General features: G+C 38.9%; 1 protein-coding gene across 2 annotated transcripts in view; it reads right to left on the bottom strand.

Annotated features, from left to right (window-relative positions):
- Positions 1–18,454, bottom strand: part of ACAA2 (acetyl-CoA acyltransferase 2) — a 35,016-nt gene that overhangs the window by 14,821 nt on the left and 1,741 nt on the right. The window contains 2 exon segments of one of the 2 annotated variants that reach the window (NM_001290970.1): positions 4,446–4,574; positions 11,118–11,284. In NM_001290970.1, the coding sequence (NP_001277899.1) occupies positions 4,446–4,574; positions 11,118–11,284 (296 nt within the window). 2 annotated transcript variants of the gene reach the window in all.

The raw sequence follows: 18,454 nt of genomic DNA, 5'->3' as shown, positions 1-18,454 counted from the left end.
AGAAGTAACAAATCCTACCTACATTTTGACAAAGAATGGTAATTCTTAACTCAATACACATCTTGAAAACTAGCAGAGATATTATAGTATAAATGTACAGATTGCCAGCAGATAAAAGAATAAGCCATTAAAAAGGCAAAAGTAAAATCTATCCCATTAATCAATGGACTTGAAGTAGACCAGCTTTATAAAAACTATGTTAACCTATGGTAGTCATAAACAGGAATCTGTTTACTCCAATTTTTCCCACTATTTGCATTTCTCAGAAAAACCCCAAATAACAATCCTCCAGGAGCCCAATGTTTAAAATGATTGCTAGGAAAATCAGGGTACATATGTTGTAACAGAAATAAATAAATGTGAAAGTAACTTGTTCATTACAATATGTTTTATCTTTCATTTTATTTTGTAATAAAAGATGAAGACTTTGAAAACATAAAGACATTGACAAATTAAATTTTACTGTGTCCCTTTTCCTATGCTCAAGGGAGGAAATCTATTTGCTCAACTATCCCTCGAAGAGATACTAGTTTGTCCTTTGACCAACAGTATTATTCAGTACCTTTATAATAAAATACATTTCATATCATCATCTAAATTCTCCAACTCCCTTCCTTACCTTATAGTCTTTATTCACTGTTTTGAACTGCCTTACCTGGAACTCTTGTAGACCTGGCATCAGATTCTGCCACTACAACTTAGTAAACTTAATGCCTTTAATAATCAATTTCCTTGCCTATAAAATGGGAATAACAGTTCTTGCCTCATAGGACTATTGTGATGATTATGTGAGACACTGAATGTAAATCTATGTCTGGCACATAGGAAGCACTCAATAAAAATGAGTCATGACTAGCTTTTTAAAAACTGTGATAAAATACACATAGCATAAAACTTACCATTCTAATCAACTCTAGCTGCGCAAGTCATTAAGCACATTCACAATGTTATGCAACCAACTACCATTACTTCCAGAAGTCTTATCAGCTTCCAAAATGAAACCCTGTATCCATTAAAGACTAACTTCCCATTTTCTCTTCCCCACTGGCCCCAGCAATCCCCATTTTACTTTCTGTCTCTATGAATCTGACCAATCTAGGGACCTCATATAAGTGGACTCAGACAGTATTTGTCCTTTAGTGACTGGCTTATACCATTTAGCATGGTGTTTCCAGGGTTCATCACTAGCTTTTATGAAATGATTTTCTTGCATGCTCATAATGTATATATCCAAAAAATGATTTTCTTTCTATGAATATTTTTCCAAGAAAAATCAAATATTGACCTCTCTTCATAAATACTATAAAATTAAAAACATGATGTTACACTGAAGTGAGGCATTTCCTCTCAGTTCAGTTCAGTCGCTCAGTCGTGTTTGACTCTTTGTGACCCCATGAATTGCAGCACGCCAGGCCTCCAGGTCCATCACCAACTCCCGGAGTTTTCCCAGACTCATGTCCATCGAGTCAGTGATGCCATCCAGCCATCTCATCCTCTGTCGTCCCCTTCTCCTCCTGCCCCCAATCCCTCCCAGCATCAGAGTCTTTTCCAATGAGTCAACTCTTCACATGAGGTGGCCAAAGTACTGGAGTTTCAGCTTTAGCATCATTCCCTCCAAAGAACACCCAGGACCAATCTCCTTTAGAATGGACTGGTTGGATCTCCTTGTAGTCCATGGGACTCTCAAGAGTCTTCTCCAACACCACACTTCAAAAGCATCAATTCTTTGGTGCTCAGCTTTCTTCACAGTCCAACTCTCACATCCATACGTGACCACAGGAAAAACCATAGCCTTGACTAGACAAACTTTTGTTGGCAAAGTAATGTCTCTGCTTTTGAATATGCTATCTAGGTTGGTCATAACTTTCCTTCCAAGGAGTAAGCGTCTTTTAATTTCATGGCTGCAGTCACCATCTGCAGTGATTTTGGAGCCCCAAAAAATAAACTATATAAATATAATAAAAAAAAATAAATCTATTTCCCATGAAGTGATGGGACCAGATGCCATGATCTTCATTTTCTGAATGTTGAGCTTTAAGCCAACTTTTTCATCAAGAGGCTTTTTAGTTCCTCTTCACTTTCTGCCATAAGGGTGGTGTCATCTGCATTATCTGAGGTTATTGATATTTCTCCCGGCAATCTTGAGTCCAGGTTGTGCTTCTTCCAGCCCAGCGTTTCTCATGATGTACTCTGCATATGAGTTAAATAAACAGGGTGACAATATACAGCCTTGATGTGCTCCTTTTCCTATTTGGAACCAGTCTGTTGTTCCATGTCCAGTTCTAACTGTTGCTTCCTGACCTGCATACAAATTTCTCAAGAGGCCGGTCAGGTGGTCTGGTATTCCCATCTCTTGCAGAATTTTCCACAGTTTATTGTGATCCACACAGTCAAAGGCTTTGGCATAGTCAATAAAGCAGAAATAGATGTTTTTCTGGAACTCTCTTGCTTTTTCCATGATCCATCGGATGTTGGCAATTTGATCTCTGGTTCCTCTGCCTTTTCTAAAACAAGCTTGAACATCTGGAAGTTCACGGTTCACATATTGCTGAAGCCTGGCTTGGAGAATTTTGAGCATTACTTTAGTAGCGTGTGAGATGAGTGCAATTGTGCGGTAGTTTGAGCATTCTTTGGCATTGCCTTTCTTTGGGATTGGAATGAACCTTTTCCAGTCCTTTTCCAGTCCTGTGGCCACTGCTGAGTTTTCCAAATTTGCTGGCATATTGAGTGCAGCACTTACACAGCATCATCTTTCAGGATTTGGAATAGCTCAACTGGAATTCCATCACCTCCATAAGCTTTGTTTGTAGTGATGCTTTCTAAGGCCCACTTGACCTCACATTCCAGGATGTCTGGCTCTAGGTGAGTGATCACACCATCATAATTATCTGGGTCATGAAGATCCTTTTTGTACAGTTCTTCTGTGTATTCTTGCCACCTCTTCTTAATATCTTCTGCTTCTGTTAGGTCCATACCATTTCTGTCCTTTATCGAGCCCATCTTTGCATGAAATGTTCCCTTGGTATCTCTAATTTTCTTGAAGAGATCTCTAGTCTTACCCATTCTGTTGTTTTCCTCTATTTCTTTGCACTGGTCACTGAGGAAGGCTTTCTTATCTCTTCTTGCTATTCTTTGGAACTCTGCATTCAAATGAGTGTATTTTTCCTTTTCTCCTTTGCTTTTCGCTTCTCTTCTTTTCACAGCTATTTGTAAGGCCTCCCCAGACAGCCATTTTGCTTTTTTGCATTTCTTTTTCATGGGGATGGTCTTGATTCCTGTCTTGTGTACAATGTCACGAACCTCAGTCCATAGTTCATTAGGCACTCTATGTATCAGATTTAGTCCCTTAAATCTATTTCTCACTTCCACTGTATAATCATAAGGGATTTTATTTAGGTCATACCTGAATGGTCTAGTGGTTTTCCCTACTTTCTTCAATTTAAGTCTGAATTTAGTAATAAGGAGTTCATGATCTGAGCCACAGTCAGCTCCCGGTCTTGTTTTTGCTGACTGTATAGAGCTTCTCCATCTTTGGCTGCAAAGAATATAATCAATCTGATTTCGGTGTTGACCATCTGGTGATGTCCATGTGTAGAGTCTTCTCTTGTGTTGTTGGAAGAGGGTGTTTGCTATGACCAGTGCGTTCTCTCGGCAAAACTCTATTAGCCTTTGCCCTGCTTCATTCCGTATTCCAAGGCCAAATTTGCCTGTTACTCCAGATGTTTCTTGACTTCCTACTTTTGCATTCCAGTCCCCTATAATGAAAAGGACATCTTTTTTGGGTGTTAGTTCTAAAACATCTTGTAGGTCTTCATAGAACCGTTCAACTTCAGCTTCTTCAGCGTTACTGGTTGGGGCATAGACTTAGATTACTGTGATACTGAATGGTTTGCCTTGGAAACAAACAGAGATCATTTTGTTGTTTTTGAGATTGCATTCAAGTACTGCATTTCGGACTCTTTTGTTGACCATGATGGCTACTCCATTGCTTCTAAGGGATTCTTGCCCGTAGTAGTAGATATAATGGTCATCTGAGTTAAAATCACCCATTCCAGTCCATTTTAGTTCGCTGATTCCTAGAATGTTGACATTCACTCTAGCCATTTCCTGTTTGACCACTTCCAATTTGCCTTGATTCATGGACCTAACATTCCAGGTTCCTATACAATATTGCTCCTTACAGCATTGGACCTTGCTTCTATTACCAGTCACATCCACAAGTAGGTATTGTTTTTGCTTTGGCTCCATCCCTTCATTCTTTCTGGAGTTATTTCTCCACTGATCTCCAGTAGCATATTGGGCACCTACAGACCTGGGGAGTTCCTCTTACAGTATCCTATCATTTTGCCTTTTCATACTGTCCATGGGGTTCTCAAGGCAAGAATACTGAAGTGGTTTGCCATTCCCTTCTCCAGTGGACCACATTCTGTCAATGCTGCTCTTACCTGACATCCACTCACAATGGACTGGAAACCAGAGCCACAGAGCCTGTTAATAGTGATAGCTGGGGTCTCTTTTGGGATTCCCACACGTAAACCAACATGTCTTGCCAAGTATATAGCATTTGAAGAACTCTGGAACAGAAGGAAAAGAAAAAGAATTGCCTCTATAAATCTAGGAAATCAAGAAGAAGGACAAAATATACTAAAATGTCCACAATCTTTAAAAAATTATAAACAATTTGGCTCTAAGGTATGACATAATACATACAGGTATAACATATTTTATACAATAAGTGTGAATGATTTGAATATAAACTGTAATTTGGTTGACTGGTTTTTAAACAAACTAAGTATGAGAAATTCTTATATTAAATCTTCAGGAGAATACAGAATTTTATAACAATCAGAGTTGTTTAAAAATGTAATAGGCTGTCTCAAAGTAGTATGTGCTTTACCAAAGGATGCATCTGAGACTGTGGTTCGCAACCTTGGCTGCACACTGTAATAACCAGGGAAGCTTTATTAACATAGAAACACACATAAAACAAGGTTATTTTTTGATCCGTTAAATACGTTGTGGCTGGAGGCTCACAGGAACTGTCATTTCACTGGGAACAGTTGTTCAGCAGTTGCTAATTCAGCATATTCTATGTGCTGAATATACAAAACAGACAAACTATACAAAACATAACTAGTGTGAATATTGAGAACTAACTACCATGAACATTTGTGTGCCAATAAATTATATGCATGCATATTAAATCACTTCAGTGGTGTCCGACTCTTTGTCACTCTATGGACTATAGCCTGCCAGGTTCCTGTGTCCATGGGGATTCTCCACACAAGAATACTGGAGTGGACTGCCATGCCCTCCTCCAGGGGATCTTCCCAACCCAGGGATCAAACCCACGTCTCTTAAGTCTTTTGCACAGGCAAGCAAGTTCTTTAACCCTAGTGCCACCTAGGAAGCCCAATAAATTACTTAGGTGAAAAGGAAAAATGCCTTGAAAGAAATAAACTTCCAAAACCAAGTCAAGGAAAAATGAACAATCAGAATAGAACTGTAACAAGTGAGTTCAGTTCAGTTCAGTTCAGTTCTCAGTTGTGTCTGACTCTTTGCAACCCCATGGACTGCAGCATGCCAGGCCTCCCAATTCCCAGAGTTTACTCAAACTCATGTCCATTGAGTCAGTGATGCCATCCAACCATCTCATCTTCTGTCATCCCCTTCTCCTCCTACCTTCAACCTTTCCCAGCATCAGGGTCTTTTTAAATGAGTCAGTTCTTCACATCAGGTGGCCAAAGTACTGGAGTTTCAGCGTCAACATCAGTCCTTCCAATGAATATTCAGGACTGATTTCCTTTAGGATGGACTGGTTGGAATTCCTCGCAGTCCAAGGGACTCTCAAGAGTCTTCTCCAATACCATAGTTCAAAAGTGTCAATTCTTTGATGCTCAGCTTTCATCATAGTACAACTCTCACATCCACACATGACTACTGGAAAAACCATAGCCTTGACTAGACGGACCTTTGTTGGCAAAGTAATGTCTCTGCTTTTTAATAAGCTGTCTAGGTTGGTCATAACTTTTCTTCCAAGGAGCAAGTGTCTTTTAATTTCATGGCCGCAATCACCATCTGCAGTGATTTTGGAGCCCCCAAAAATAAAGTCTGGCACTGTTTCCACTGTTTCCCCATCTATTTGCCATGAAGTGAGGGGACCAGATGCCACGATCTTAGTTTTCTGAATGTTGAGTTTTAAGCCAACTTTTTCACTCTCCTCTTTCATCAAGAGTTCTTTAGTTCTTCTTTGCTTTCTGCCATAAATGTGGTGTCATTCTGCATATCTGAGGTTATTGATATTTCTCCCCACAATCTTGATTCCAGCTTGTGCTTCATCCAGTCCAGCATTTCTCATGATATACTCTGCATAGAAGTTAAATAAGCAGGATGACAATATACAGCCTTGAAGTACTCCTTTCCTGATTTGGAACCAGTCTGTTGTTCCATGTCTAGTTCTAACTGTTGCTTCTTGACCTGCATACAAATTTTTCAGGAGGCAGGTCAGGTGGTCTGGTATTCCCATCTCTTTCAGAATTTTCCACAGCTTATTGTGATCCACACAGTCAAAGGCTTTGGCATAGTCAATAAAGCAGATGTTTTTCTGGAACTCTCTTGCTTTTTCGATGATTCAGCAGATGCTGGCAATTTGATCTCTGGTTCCTCTGCCTTTTCTAAATCCAGCTTGAACATCTGGAAGTTCATGGTTCACGTACTGTTGAAGCCCAACTTGAGAATTTTGAGCATATTTTGCTAGCATGTCGGCTTCCCTTGTGGCTCAGCTGGTAAAGAATTTGCCTGTAATGCAGGGGACCTGGGTTCGATCCCTGGGTTGGGAAGATCCTCTGGAGAAGGGAAAGGCTACCCATTCTAGTATTCTGGCCTGGAGAATTCCATGGACTGTATAGTCTATGGGGTTGCAAAGAGTCGGACATGACTGAGCGACTTTCACTTTCACTTGCTAGCATGTGAGATGAGTACAATTGTGTGGTAGTTTGAGCATTCTTTGGCATTGCCTTTCTTTGGGATTGGAATGAAAACTGACCTTTTCCAGTCCTGTGGCCACTGCTGAGTTTTCCAAACTTGCTGGCATATTGAGTGCAGCACTTTCTTTTGCTGGCATATTGAGTGCAGCGTCATCTTTTAGGATTTGAAATAGCTCAACTGGAATTCCATCATCTCCACTAGCTTTGTTCATAGTGATGCTTCCTAAGGCCCACTTGACTTCACAGTCCAGGATGTCTGGCTCTAGGTGAGTGATCACACCATCGTGATTATCTGGGTTATGAAGATCTTTTTTGTATAGTTCTTCTGTGTATTCTTGCCACCTCTTCTTAATATCTTCTGCTTCTGTTAGGTCCATACCATTTCTGTCCTTTATTGTGCCCATCTTTGCATGAAATGTTGTTCCCTTGGTATTTCTAATTTTCTTGAAGAGATCTCTAGTCTTTCCCATTCTATTGTTTTCCTCTATTTCTTTGCATTGATCACTGAGGAAGGCTTTCTTATCTCTTCTTGCTATTCTCTGGAACTCTCCATTCAAATGGGTATATCTTTCCTTTTCTCCTTTGCCTTTAGCTTCTCTTCTTTTCATAGCTGTTTGCAAGGCCTCCTCAGACAACCATTTTGCCTTTTTGCATTTCTTTTTCTTGGGGTGAAGACTGAATTAATTAGTACAAAACACTACTCACAAACAAAGCCAGATGGGCTTCATTACTGAATTCTACCAAACATTTAAAGAAGATACCAATAATTCACAAACTGTTCCTAAAGAATAGAAAAGGATCACTTCCCAACTCAGCCTGAAGCCAAAATTATACTGTTAAAAAATCAGACAAAGATATCACAAAAATTACTGATTAATATCTCTTATGAATATGGATATAAAAATCTTCAACAAAATACTAGCAAACAGAATTCAGCAATTTAGAAAAAGAATTATACATTATGATCAGTGCAAGGGTCATCGAGAAATGTAAGGTTGTTTCATCAACTGAAAGCAATTAATATATCACATTGTATCAACAGAATAAAAACCAAAAATCATACGATTATCTCAGTTGACATAGAAAAAGCAACTGACAGAAATCTAACAACTTTTCATGATAAAAACACTAAACAATCTAGGAACAGAAAAAGAATTTCCTCAATCTGATAAAGGAAATCTACAAAAATCCACATAACACCATACTTAATGCTGAAAGACCAGAGGCTTTCCCCCACAGTTTCAGGAAAAAGAGAGCAACATCCATTTTTTGTCACTTTTATTCAACATCAGAGGTTCTAGACAGAGTAATGAAGCAAGAAAAATAAATACAAAAGTAAAAGAAATACAGATTGGAGAGGGAGAAGCAAAATTATCTCTGCTCTCAGATGACATGATGTTATATATAAAAAATCCTAAGTAATCAACTGGAAAACCATTAGAAGTAATAAATGAGTTCTGCAAGGTTTCAGGATATAAGATTAATATATAAAGATCAACTGTATTTCTTTTTTCTTAAAATCAACTGCATTTCTATACACTTGCTATGAACAATCTGAAAATTAAATAAGAAAACAATTTCATTCACAGTAGTATGTAAAAGAAAAAAATACTTAGGAATAAATTTATAAAAGAAGTGCAAAATTTATATTCTGAAAACTGTAAGACATTGTTGTAAAAATTAAAGAGGATTTATACAAAAAACATGCCATGTTCACAGTTCAGAAAATTTACTAATACTGTTGAGATGGCAATACTCCGCCAACTGACCTACAGATTCAAAACAATCCTATCAGAATTGTAGCTGACTTCTTTGAAGAAATGGATAAACAGATTCTAAAATTCATATTTTAGGATTGCAGGAGACCCAGAATAGCCAAAACAACTTTGAAAAGAAAAACTGAGGAGGAGACTCACATTTCTTGATTTCTAAACTTACTATGAAGCAATGATAATCAAGATAATCAAGACAGTGTGGAACTGACATAAAGGATAGACATACAGATAAGTGCAATAGAATGTGGAGTCAAAAAATAAAATCACGTGTCTATGGTCAGCTGATTTTCAATAACAGTGCCAAGACCATCCAATGGGAGAAAGAAGAGTCTTTTCAAATGATGCTAGAACAACTGGATAGTCATAAGCAAAAGAATGAATTTGAACCTGTACCTCAAAACATATATAAAAATTAAATAAAAATAAACCAAAGACCTAAATGTATGAGCTAAAACTTAGAAGAAAACATAGGAATAAATCTTCACAACCTTAGATTTGGAAATAGATTCTTAGATAATGACACCAAAAGCCTGAGCAATAACAACCAAAATTGGGCTTCATCAAAATTCAAAATTTTCATACTCTTAGAGGATATAATTAAGAAATAAAAAGATAATCAACTATAGAAAAATATTTGCAGATCATGTTATCTGTTAAGGGACTTGTATCTAGGATATAAAAACAATACTTATGAATCAATAATGAAAAGACAAATAACTTAATTAAAAAGTGGGAAAAGGATATTAATTAGACATTCTCCAAAAATCCGCCTGCAATGCAGGAGACCCCAGTTTGGTTCCCAGGTCGGGAAGATCCACTGGAGAAGGGATAGATTACCCACTCCGGTATTCTTGGGCTTCCCTTGTGGCTAAGCTGGTAAAGAATCCACCTGTAATGTGAGAGACCTGGGTTTGATCCCTGGGTTGGGAAGATCCCCTGGAGAAGGGAATATAGCTACCCTCTCCAGTATTCTGGCCTGGAGAATTCCAGGGACTGTACAGTACATGGGGTCACAAAGAGTCAGACACCACTGAGTGACTTTCACTTTCACTTTCAAGAAGATATAGCAATGGACACAAGCTCATGAAATTATGTTCAGTATCATCAATCATCAGGGAAAGGCAAATTAAAACCACAGTGAGATACTACTTCACATTCACTAGCATGGCTACAGTAACTAAAAAAAAAGACACACAATAACAAGTGTTGACAAGAATGTGGAGAAAGTGGAACCTTCATACCCTGTAGACGGGAATGTAAAATGTTCAGCTGCTTTGGAAAGCAATCTGAAAGCTTTGAAACAACTAAATGTAGAGCTAACATATAACCTAGCATTTACACTCAGGCATACACCCAAGGGAAATGAAAACCTGTGTCTGCACAGAAACTTGTACATGATGTTCAAAGCAGTATTATTCACAGGGGACAATTGTGCACCTCTCTCTGAGCCTTCTCCTAGCTCTAAGAGCTGAAAGCATGCAGTGGAGGAGGTGGCAGTAGTCTCAAGGCGTCTCACCCAGTCTGGAAACGCCTCATAAGCCAGATGAACAGCGACTGGGGCTCTAGTACTGTCAGTGGCAGGACTTCCCAGGTGGCTAGCGGTAAAGAACCCACCCGCCAATGCAGGAGATGTTAAGATGCAGGTTCAATCCCTAGGTTGGGAAGATCCCCTGGAGGAGGGCATGGCAACCCGCTCCAGTATTCTTGACTGGAGAATCCCATGGACAGAGGAGCCTGGTGGGCTATATAGTCCATAGGGTTGCACAGTCAGACATGACTGAAGGGACTTAGCACACACGCACTGGTGGTGGCAAAGCACTAAATGTAGGGCCTCCATCCCATCAATGAGGTGTGGGAAGAGTGAGAGCACCCCCATATCTTGACTGCACTTTGAAGGCATATTCAGCTTTCAATTACTGCAAATGAATGATCTATTTTGTACGCCATATATAGCAAGGTAGAGGGTAAAAGAGCTTCTCATTTCCCACAACAAACATTGACCAAGCTTCTACTGTGTGTAAGAAATTATAAACGACGTATTGCATTGCTTAGTCTTGCTATTCTCCCCAGGTGGCACACAGAGAGAACCAATTTACTTCAAGTAAATCAAGGAAATTAATCTGTTATTTAAGAAACAATGAAATATATCCCAAGTCTCAGACAGATATGTACTTTCCAAACATATGCTCCTTTGAATTATATATGCCACTGCTTCCGGAGTCAGGGAATTGCTTAAATTATGAATACCTTTAACTATTATTAACTAGTACACCATTATGACATGTTAAAGGAATTATTTTTAGAAACTGATAAAAGAAAGCAGTAGGAGTGAACACTTCCCTTCTGCCCTACTAACCTGCATGACATTGCCTACGATGACACTGTCAACAGCTTCAGGTGAGACTTTGCCAGCAGACAAGGCAGCCCTGGCAGCAAACTCAGCCATGTCAGTAGGTGTGAAGTCTTTCAGAAGACCTCCATAGGCTCCAAAGGGGGTCCGCTTAGCAGCAACAATAAACACACCTATTGCAAGGAGAATTTATAAGCAAGTAAAGATTCGTCAGCATCCCTAACATGCTTTAAATAATTCTCTGTGAACTTTACTATAAAGCACAATTTTCAATTAAATGACTGAAAATCTCTGTCACTTAATACATAGCATGGGTCTCACACACACACAAGCAGTCCTAAGGGTTATCATTTTGATCAATACCTGCATGTGGCACCAAGAACTGCTCGGCAGGCTATGATGCAAATGCAAATCCATGTTGGCTGGACATTTTTATAAACTGATTATTTGCTGATGATTTGTTTAAAATGGAAATGCTTCTATTTGCTGAAATATATTGCTTAGTCACAGAATCAAAGAATCTCCCATCTAAAGGTGCCTGAAGGCCAAGCAGTCACACCATGAATGCCCTCCAGACTATTTCTGATGAAAGGTCCTCTCTAACTTGTGCTAAAGGCATGCTCTGTTGTGTGAAGCAGTGTTACCATGAACGGGCAATAGAAACTAATGATTTTTTTCTCATACTGAACTGGCTTGGCTTACCAAATCTTCCATCCACCAATCCCAGTTCTATCCAAATGCATCCCAAACTCAATTTATATAGCTTCTAGAACATATGCTGCTTTGAATTTGTATTATATATGTCACTGCTTCTAGAGTCAGAGGATGACTCAGATTGCAAACTTCAAATAACTGGAACTATTATTTGTTACTCTTAGAATAAAACAGGCAAAATAGATATGCTGTTATCATGGGTAGCCCCTCCAGTACCTGATGTCAGCTAACATGTAAAATTCCCCAGACCTAAAGTCTCTTTTCTGAAGTACGTAAAAAGTATCCTTTCAATAATTCTTTAATTCTGGCTGTTTTTTTCTAAAGACACTGTCGTTCACTAATATCCCTATTTTAATGTTTGTCAGAGTATAACAAAGTTTCCTACATTTGACCTAACCACAAAGGATACAGAGGAATTATCTATACATCTATTAATACAAAGACTACAAATTTGCAGTATCACTATTGGTTCAATTGGTGTCCCTGTATAGACAGATACAAACTGCCCCTTCTCAAGGCACTCTAGTGCCACCAAAGGAAAAAACAAGTCACGTTTAACAAATCTACAAGGACTAGGATGTGAGTGGCACCCACTAGAGTAGCAAAACGCAAAAATGCAAAGCCTGTATTCTGGGGAACAACATCAGTTAACAGCTGCTTCATCACATTAACATTTATTAGGCAGTAGACATCTCGTCACTTGTCATATAATATCTAATCTTCCCAAACAACTCTGCAAGGTAAATATTATAGTCAACATATCGGGGGTACTTACTATATGATAGACTTCAGGCTTTATGCTTTACATAGGCTAAATTCTCTCAAAGACAATCTGAGCACACATTTCCACATCTTGCCAAGAAACTATGAGACTTTTTAACAATGGGTTTGTGCCCAGATACACAATTCTCCTTTATGTTAGGGATCTCTTTTGATAGAACAAACTAAACCTATCCTAAAAAAAATTCCAGCTTTTTCTTTGATTTCTACTTTGAGAAATTTACAGTCTAAAAGATAAAATATTCAGATATTTACAAAAGGCCATAAATATTAGTTTAAAGTGAAAGTGTCACTCAGTCATGTCCAGCTCTTTGCGATCCCATGGACTGCAGCCCATCAGGCTCCTCTGTCCATGGAACTCTCTAGGCAAGAGTGTTTGCAATTTCCTTCTCCACAGGATCTTCCCGACCCAGGGATTGAACCCGTCTCTCACACTGAAGGCAGACTCTTTACCGACTGAGCCACCAGGGAAGCAAAATATTAGCTTAGCGCATTACAAATGTTTTCCTCTGATAGATGGGTTATTCTGTGGCACTGTACCTTCCCGTCTGCGTGCTCAGTTACTAAGTCATGTCCAACTCTTTGTGACCCCATAGACTGTAGCCAGCCAGGTTCCTCTCTCCATGGGGATTTCAGGTAAGCATACTGGAGTGGGATGCCATTTCCTCTTCCAGGGGCTGTTACAGACCTAGGGACCAAACCCTTGTTTCCTGCATTGGCAGGCGAGTTCTGTAGCACTGAGCCACCAGGGAAGCCCATGCCTTCCCATAAATGTCCTCTAATCCTCCTTGATTGACAGTCTCAGCCTTTTTTCATATCAGTGTTTATTTCATTTTTCTTTCCCCTTTGCTTGCTTTCTTCCTAATTTTGGTACAGTCCTATCTCTGGTCATCGCCTAGTATGCTCCTATTTGGCCAACTCCAGTAGACACTGACGACAGAGAAGAATGGCTTCCTCAAGTGCCCAGAAAATGAACAAAAATAGGCAAGTGAAGCGTAGATATGGAAAAAGGGAATAGCACATGGTGAATGTTCAAGTTGCTTATAGTTGTTAACTTGAAGGCCAGCATTCTACACTGAATAGAATGGCTAGAATTAAAAAACTCAGTCTTGCTGGCTTGAAGAATAAGAAAACTGAGTTTGCAGCAATCACAGCTACAGGGAACTGAGGGGGGTTTGTGAAAGTAAAGGACCACAGTGGGGAGCCCAAATATCCAGCTGAATCCTTAATCATGTACCTGTGGGGCCAACTACATGTACCTCCACTAAGGCGAAATGAATTAAAGTTAGCTTTGAGCTGCTGCCCTCTACAGGGCAGACAGAGTTTGCAGTTTGAAGAAAGTGAAAGTCACTCATTGTGTCCGATTTCTTGTGATCCCAGAGACTATACAGTCCATGGAATTCTCCAGGCCAGAATACTGGAGTGGGTAGCCTTTCCCTTCTCCAGGAGATCTTCCCAACTCAGGGTTCTAACCCAGGTCTCCGGCATTGCAGGTGGATTCTTTACCAGCTGAGTTACAAGGGAAGCCCAAGAATACTGGAGTGGGTAGCCTATCTCTTCTCCAGTGGATCTTCCTGACCCAGGAATCAAACCAGGGTCTTCTGCATTGCAGGCAGATTCTTTACCAACTGAGCTATGAGGAAAGCAGTTTGAGTTCAGCCAAATTAAATGTCTACAAAAATGAATAGTTAACAATAAATAAGTCAATACTTTTTGGAAAGTAGCAGAATTCAGTCTCTACCATGGTTCATCTGCACTGTCCACCACACAATCCAAAATTAATCCACATAGGAACAAGAAGATACAAACATATCTCAGAGGTATTACAGGTTTGGTTCCACACTACTGCAATAAAGCAAGTCACATGAATTTTTTGGTTTTCCAATGAATGTAAAAGTTATATTTGTACTGCAGCCTATTAAGTGTGCAACAACATTATGTCTAAAAAATTTACATACTAACCATTATCTGAGCCTTCAGTAAGTTGTAATATTTTTGCTGATGGAGGGTTTGAAACATTGTGAGAATCAAAATGTAATACATTTTGGGAGAAAATGTTGTAGGAAGAATGGCACAAATAACTTGCTTGACTGCAGGACTGCCACAAACCTTCAACTTGTAAAAAACAAACAAAAAAATCTGCAGTATCTGCAATTCACAAGCAAATGAGGTATGCCTGTGCAACTCATCCTTAAGATAAAAGACAATTAACAGAGATGGACTTCAACATGACCCAGATGTTAGAATTTGTAGACAAGGATTTTAAAGCAGTAGTCTCTCATAACTATGTTCCAAAATATACAGAAAAATATGTTCATAATAAGGGCTCAGACAGCTCCACAAAGAAAAAGAAGATTAAAGAAAAAAACCAAAGTGAAAATTCTAAAATGGAAAAATACCTGAAATAAAACGTGTACTGAATGGGTGCAGTAGCAGAATGGAAGTGAATGGAGTAAGAGTCAGTGACTCTGAAATAGATAAACAGATATTATGTACTCTGAAGAACAGAGGGAAAAATATTGGGAAAAACAAAATAAAAACAAAAAACATGGGTAGAACCTCAAAGTCTACTGCAATTGACCTCAAAGTCAAAGGCAAGTCAATGGAAAAACCATAGTCTTTTCAGTAAGTGGTGCTGGAACAACTGAACATTCGCATGCAAACAACAACAAAGTAGACAGACCTTACGCTTTTCATAAAGATTAGCTCAAACTGGATACACTTACATATAAAATGCAAAATCTACAGAACTCCTAGAAGATACCAAAGGAGAAAACCTAGGGGACTTCTGGTTTGGCTTGGTGATAACTTTTTTAGATACAACACCAAAAGCACAATCCAAGAAAGAAAAACTTGGACTTTATTAAAACTGAAAACTTCTACTCTTCAAAAGACACAATTAAAAGCACAAAAAGACAAGCCACAGACTGGGAGGGAATACCTGCAAAATACTTATCTGATAAAGGATATCAGATAAGTATTGTATGTGTATCTAAAATATACAAAGATATGTGTATCTAAAATATACAAAGAACTCTTCAAACTCAATAAGAAATTAATGACCCAGCTAAAAATGCATAAAAATGTGCTAATCAAAGATACTATACAAATGTCAAATAACCATATGAAAAAATGCTTGACATCGTGTTATTAGGCAACTGAAAATTAAAACAACTGTGAGATTCCATCTCCCAACTAAAATCCAAAACACTGCCAACACCAAACACTGGTGATGATGTGGAGCAAAAGAAGTTCACCCACTGATTCTGGGAATGCAAAATGGTACAGCCACTTTGGAAGAGAGTGTGGTAGTTTCTTCCAAACCTAAAACTAAACATATGCTACTCACATGATCCAGTAATCACACTCCTTTGTATTTACCCCAATGAGTTGAAAACATGTCCACACAAAAACCTGCACACAAATGTCTATAGCAGCTTTACTCATAACTGCCAAAACTTAGAAGCAGACAAGATGTTCTTCAGTAGGTGAATGGATAAGCTATGGTACATTCATACAATGGAATATTATTCAGCAATAAAAAGAAATGAGGTATCAAGTCATGAAAAGACATGAAAGAAACTTAAACTCATACTGCTGGTGAAACAAGCCAATCTGAAAAGATGACACACTATATGATTCCAACTATATAACACCTCGGAGAAGGTGATGGCACCCCACTCCGGTAACTCTTGCCTGGAAAACCCCATGGATGGAGGAGCCTGGAAGGCTGCAGTCCACGGGGTCGCAAAGAGTCGGACAGGACTGAGCGACTTCACTTTCACTTTTCACTTTCATGCACTGGAGAAGGAAATGGCAACCCGCTCCAGTGTTCTTGCCTGGAGAATCCCAGGGACAGGGGAACCTGGTAGGCTGCTGTCTATGGGGTCGCACAGAGTCAGACATGACTGAAGCGACTTAGCAGCAGCAGCAGCATATAACACCTAGAAATGGCAAAATTATGGAGACAGTAAAAAGACCAGCAGCTGTCAGGGGTTGGGAGAACTACTCTTTATGGTACTATAATGGTAGATATATGTCATTATACATCTATCAAAACCTACAGGACTACACAACACAACAAATGAAACTTAATGTAAACTATGACCTTTAGTTAAAAATAATGTACCAGTATTGGTTCATCAACTGTAACAAACATACCACATTAATGAAAGCTGTTAATAATAGGGGATAATGGAGTGGGATGAGTTAAGTGTATGGGAATGCTCTGTACCTTGTGTTCAACTTTTCTATAAAACTAAAAGATAAATGTACAGATTTAAGCTCAGTTAACCCCAAATTGAATACATGCAAAACACACGCACACACTCATCCTGGTACAACACTGCCAAACTTCTCAAAACTAAAGAGAATGTGAAAATCTCAAAAACCAGAAAAAATGACATTACATACACAGAAATGATTTGAATGAACCCTGGCTTTTCAGAAACAATGAAGGCAAACTTCCTTTGCTTCTCCATAAATTTCCATTCATAGGTTTCTTTCTTGTACTTCATAATCTAAGAAAGCATTTTCGTGTGGGAAGTTCTAATGGTAAAATATGAGAAACCTACAAAATAGTGTGTGTGTGTGTGTGTGTGAAAACAAAAATAAAAGCAAGAATTTCCCCTTTCCTCACATCACATCTGTTTCCTTGGTGCTCCCAGACTGTAAAGTTAGCAGGAGTAAGGCTAACACTGAACTAATACAATGATTTTGAATGAGGAAAATGCTATTAAGCATTTTAAAAAATTATTAAAAAAAAATCTGGTATGTGCGATTTTTTCCCCATTTCATAAACTGGATACCATGGCAATAATTATTAATATCTGATCTGATGTCAATTTTGTGTGCATGTTAAAAGGTCTAAAGCCTAACAATCATTAACCAAACTAACATCTAAGTATTTTAAAAGACTTTGGAAATTCAGGGGCTAAAGATTTCCACTAAAGACAGTGAAAAGACAGATTAATCCAAGGCATAATGAGTCAGAAATGTCAAAAAAGGGCCTGGCAAGGTGGCAAATGTGACCATAGAGGAAAAAATAACACTAGAAAATAAAGAGGAATTCTGCCTTCTTTTCTATTACATTGTTAGGAAAATATTTACCCATTTAATCACAACAACTGCTGACAGCATACAAAGCTAGCAAGGACAACTGCTGCTTCTGTACCCGCCTCAGTTGCAGGATTAATTTGGCAGCCCACCAACATGCTTTGCAAGGCTGTACAAACACTCCCAGCAAAGCTAAGGAACAGTAAGAGAATTACTATTTGTTGAGGGCAACCTTCCAACCAAGTCCTCAGATGGGTGCTAGTAAAAAACCTGGGTACTGGTTCTACTTGAAAATAGAAATCTGATTAATGACAATCTTTACCAAAGTCAATTTTGTTCCCATTTAAATGTGTCCTTTTCCTTACAAGAATTAGTCAAACTTTCTCTCTTACTCAATAGTCCTGCAAGCACTTAGTATGTTTCTTGAGAGACGAGCTCATCTGTATTCTGGTGGTGATGGTGGTTTTGTCGCTAAGTTGTGTCCAACTCTAGCAATCCCATGGACCACAGCCCACCAGACTCCTCGGGCCATGGGATTTCCCAGGCAAGAATACCAGAGTGGGATGCCATCTCCTTCTCCAGGGGATCTTCCTGACCCAGGGATTGAACCCACACCTCCTGCATTGCAGGTGGTGTCTTTACTGCCGAGCCAGCAGGGAAGCCCTCTAACTAACCAATAACAACCAAAACACTAACTACCATTATAGATAAGCCAGTCCACCTTTCTGGACATCAGTGTCCTCAACTGTAAAACAGGGAAACGTATAAAAGTATGATCACTAACTTTAACATCA

This window comes from Bubalus bubalis, chromosome 22 (genome assembly GCF_019923935.1).
Source record: "Bubalus bubalis isolate 160015118507 breed Murrah chromosome 22, NDDB_SH_1, whole genome shotgun sequence".
Lineage (NCBI taxonomy): Eukaryota > Metazoa > Chordata > Mammalia > Artiodactyla > Bovidae > Bubalus > Bubalus bubalis.
This window is presented reverse-complemented; position numbering and strand designations above follow the sequence as displayed.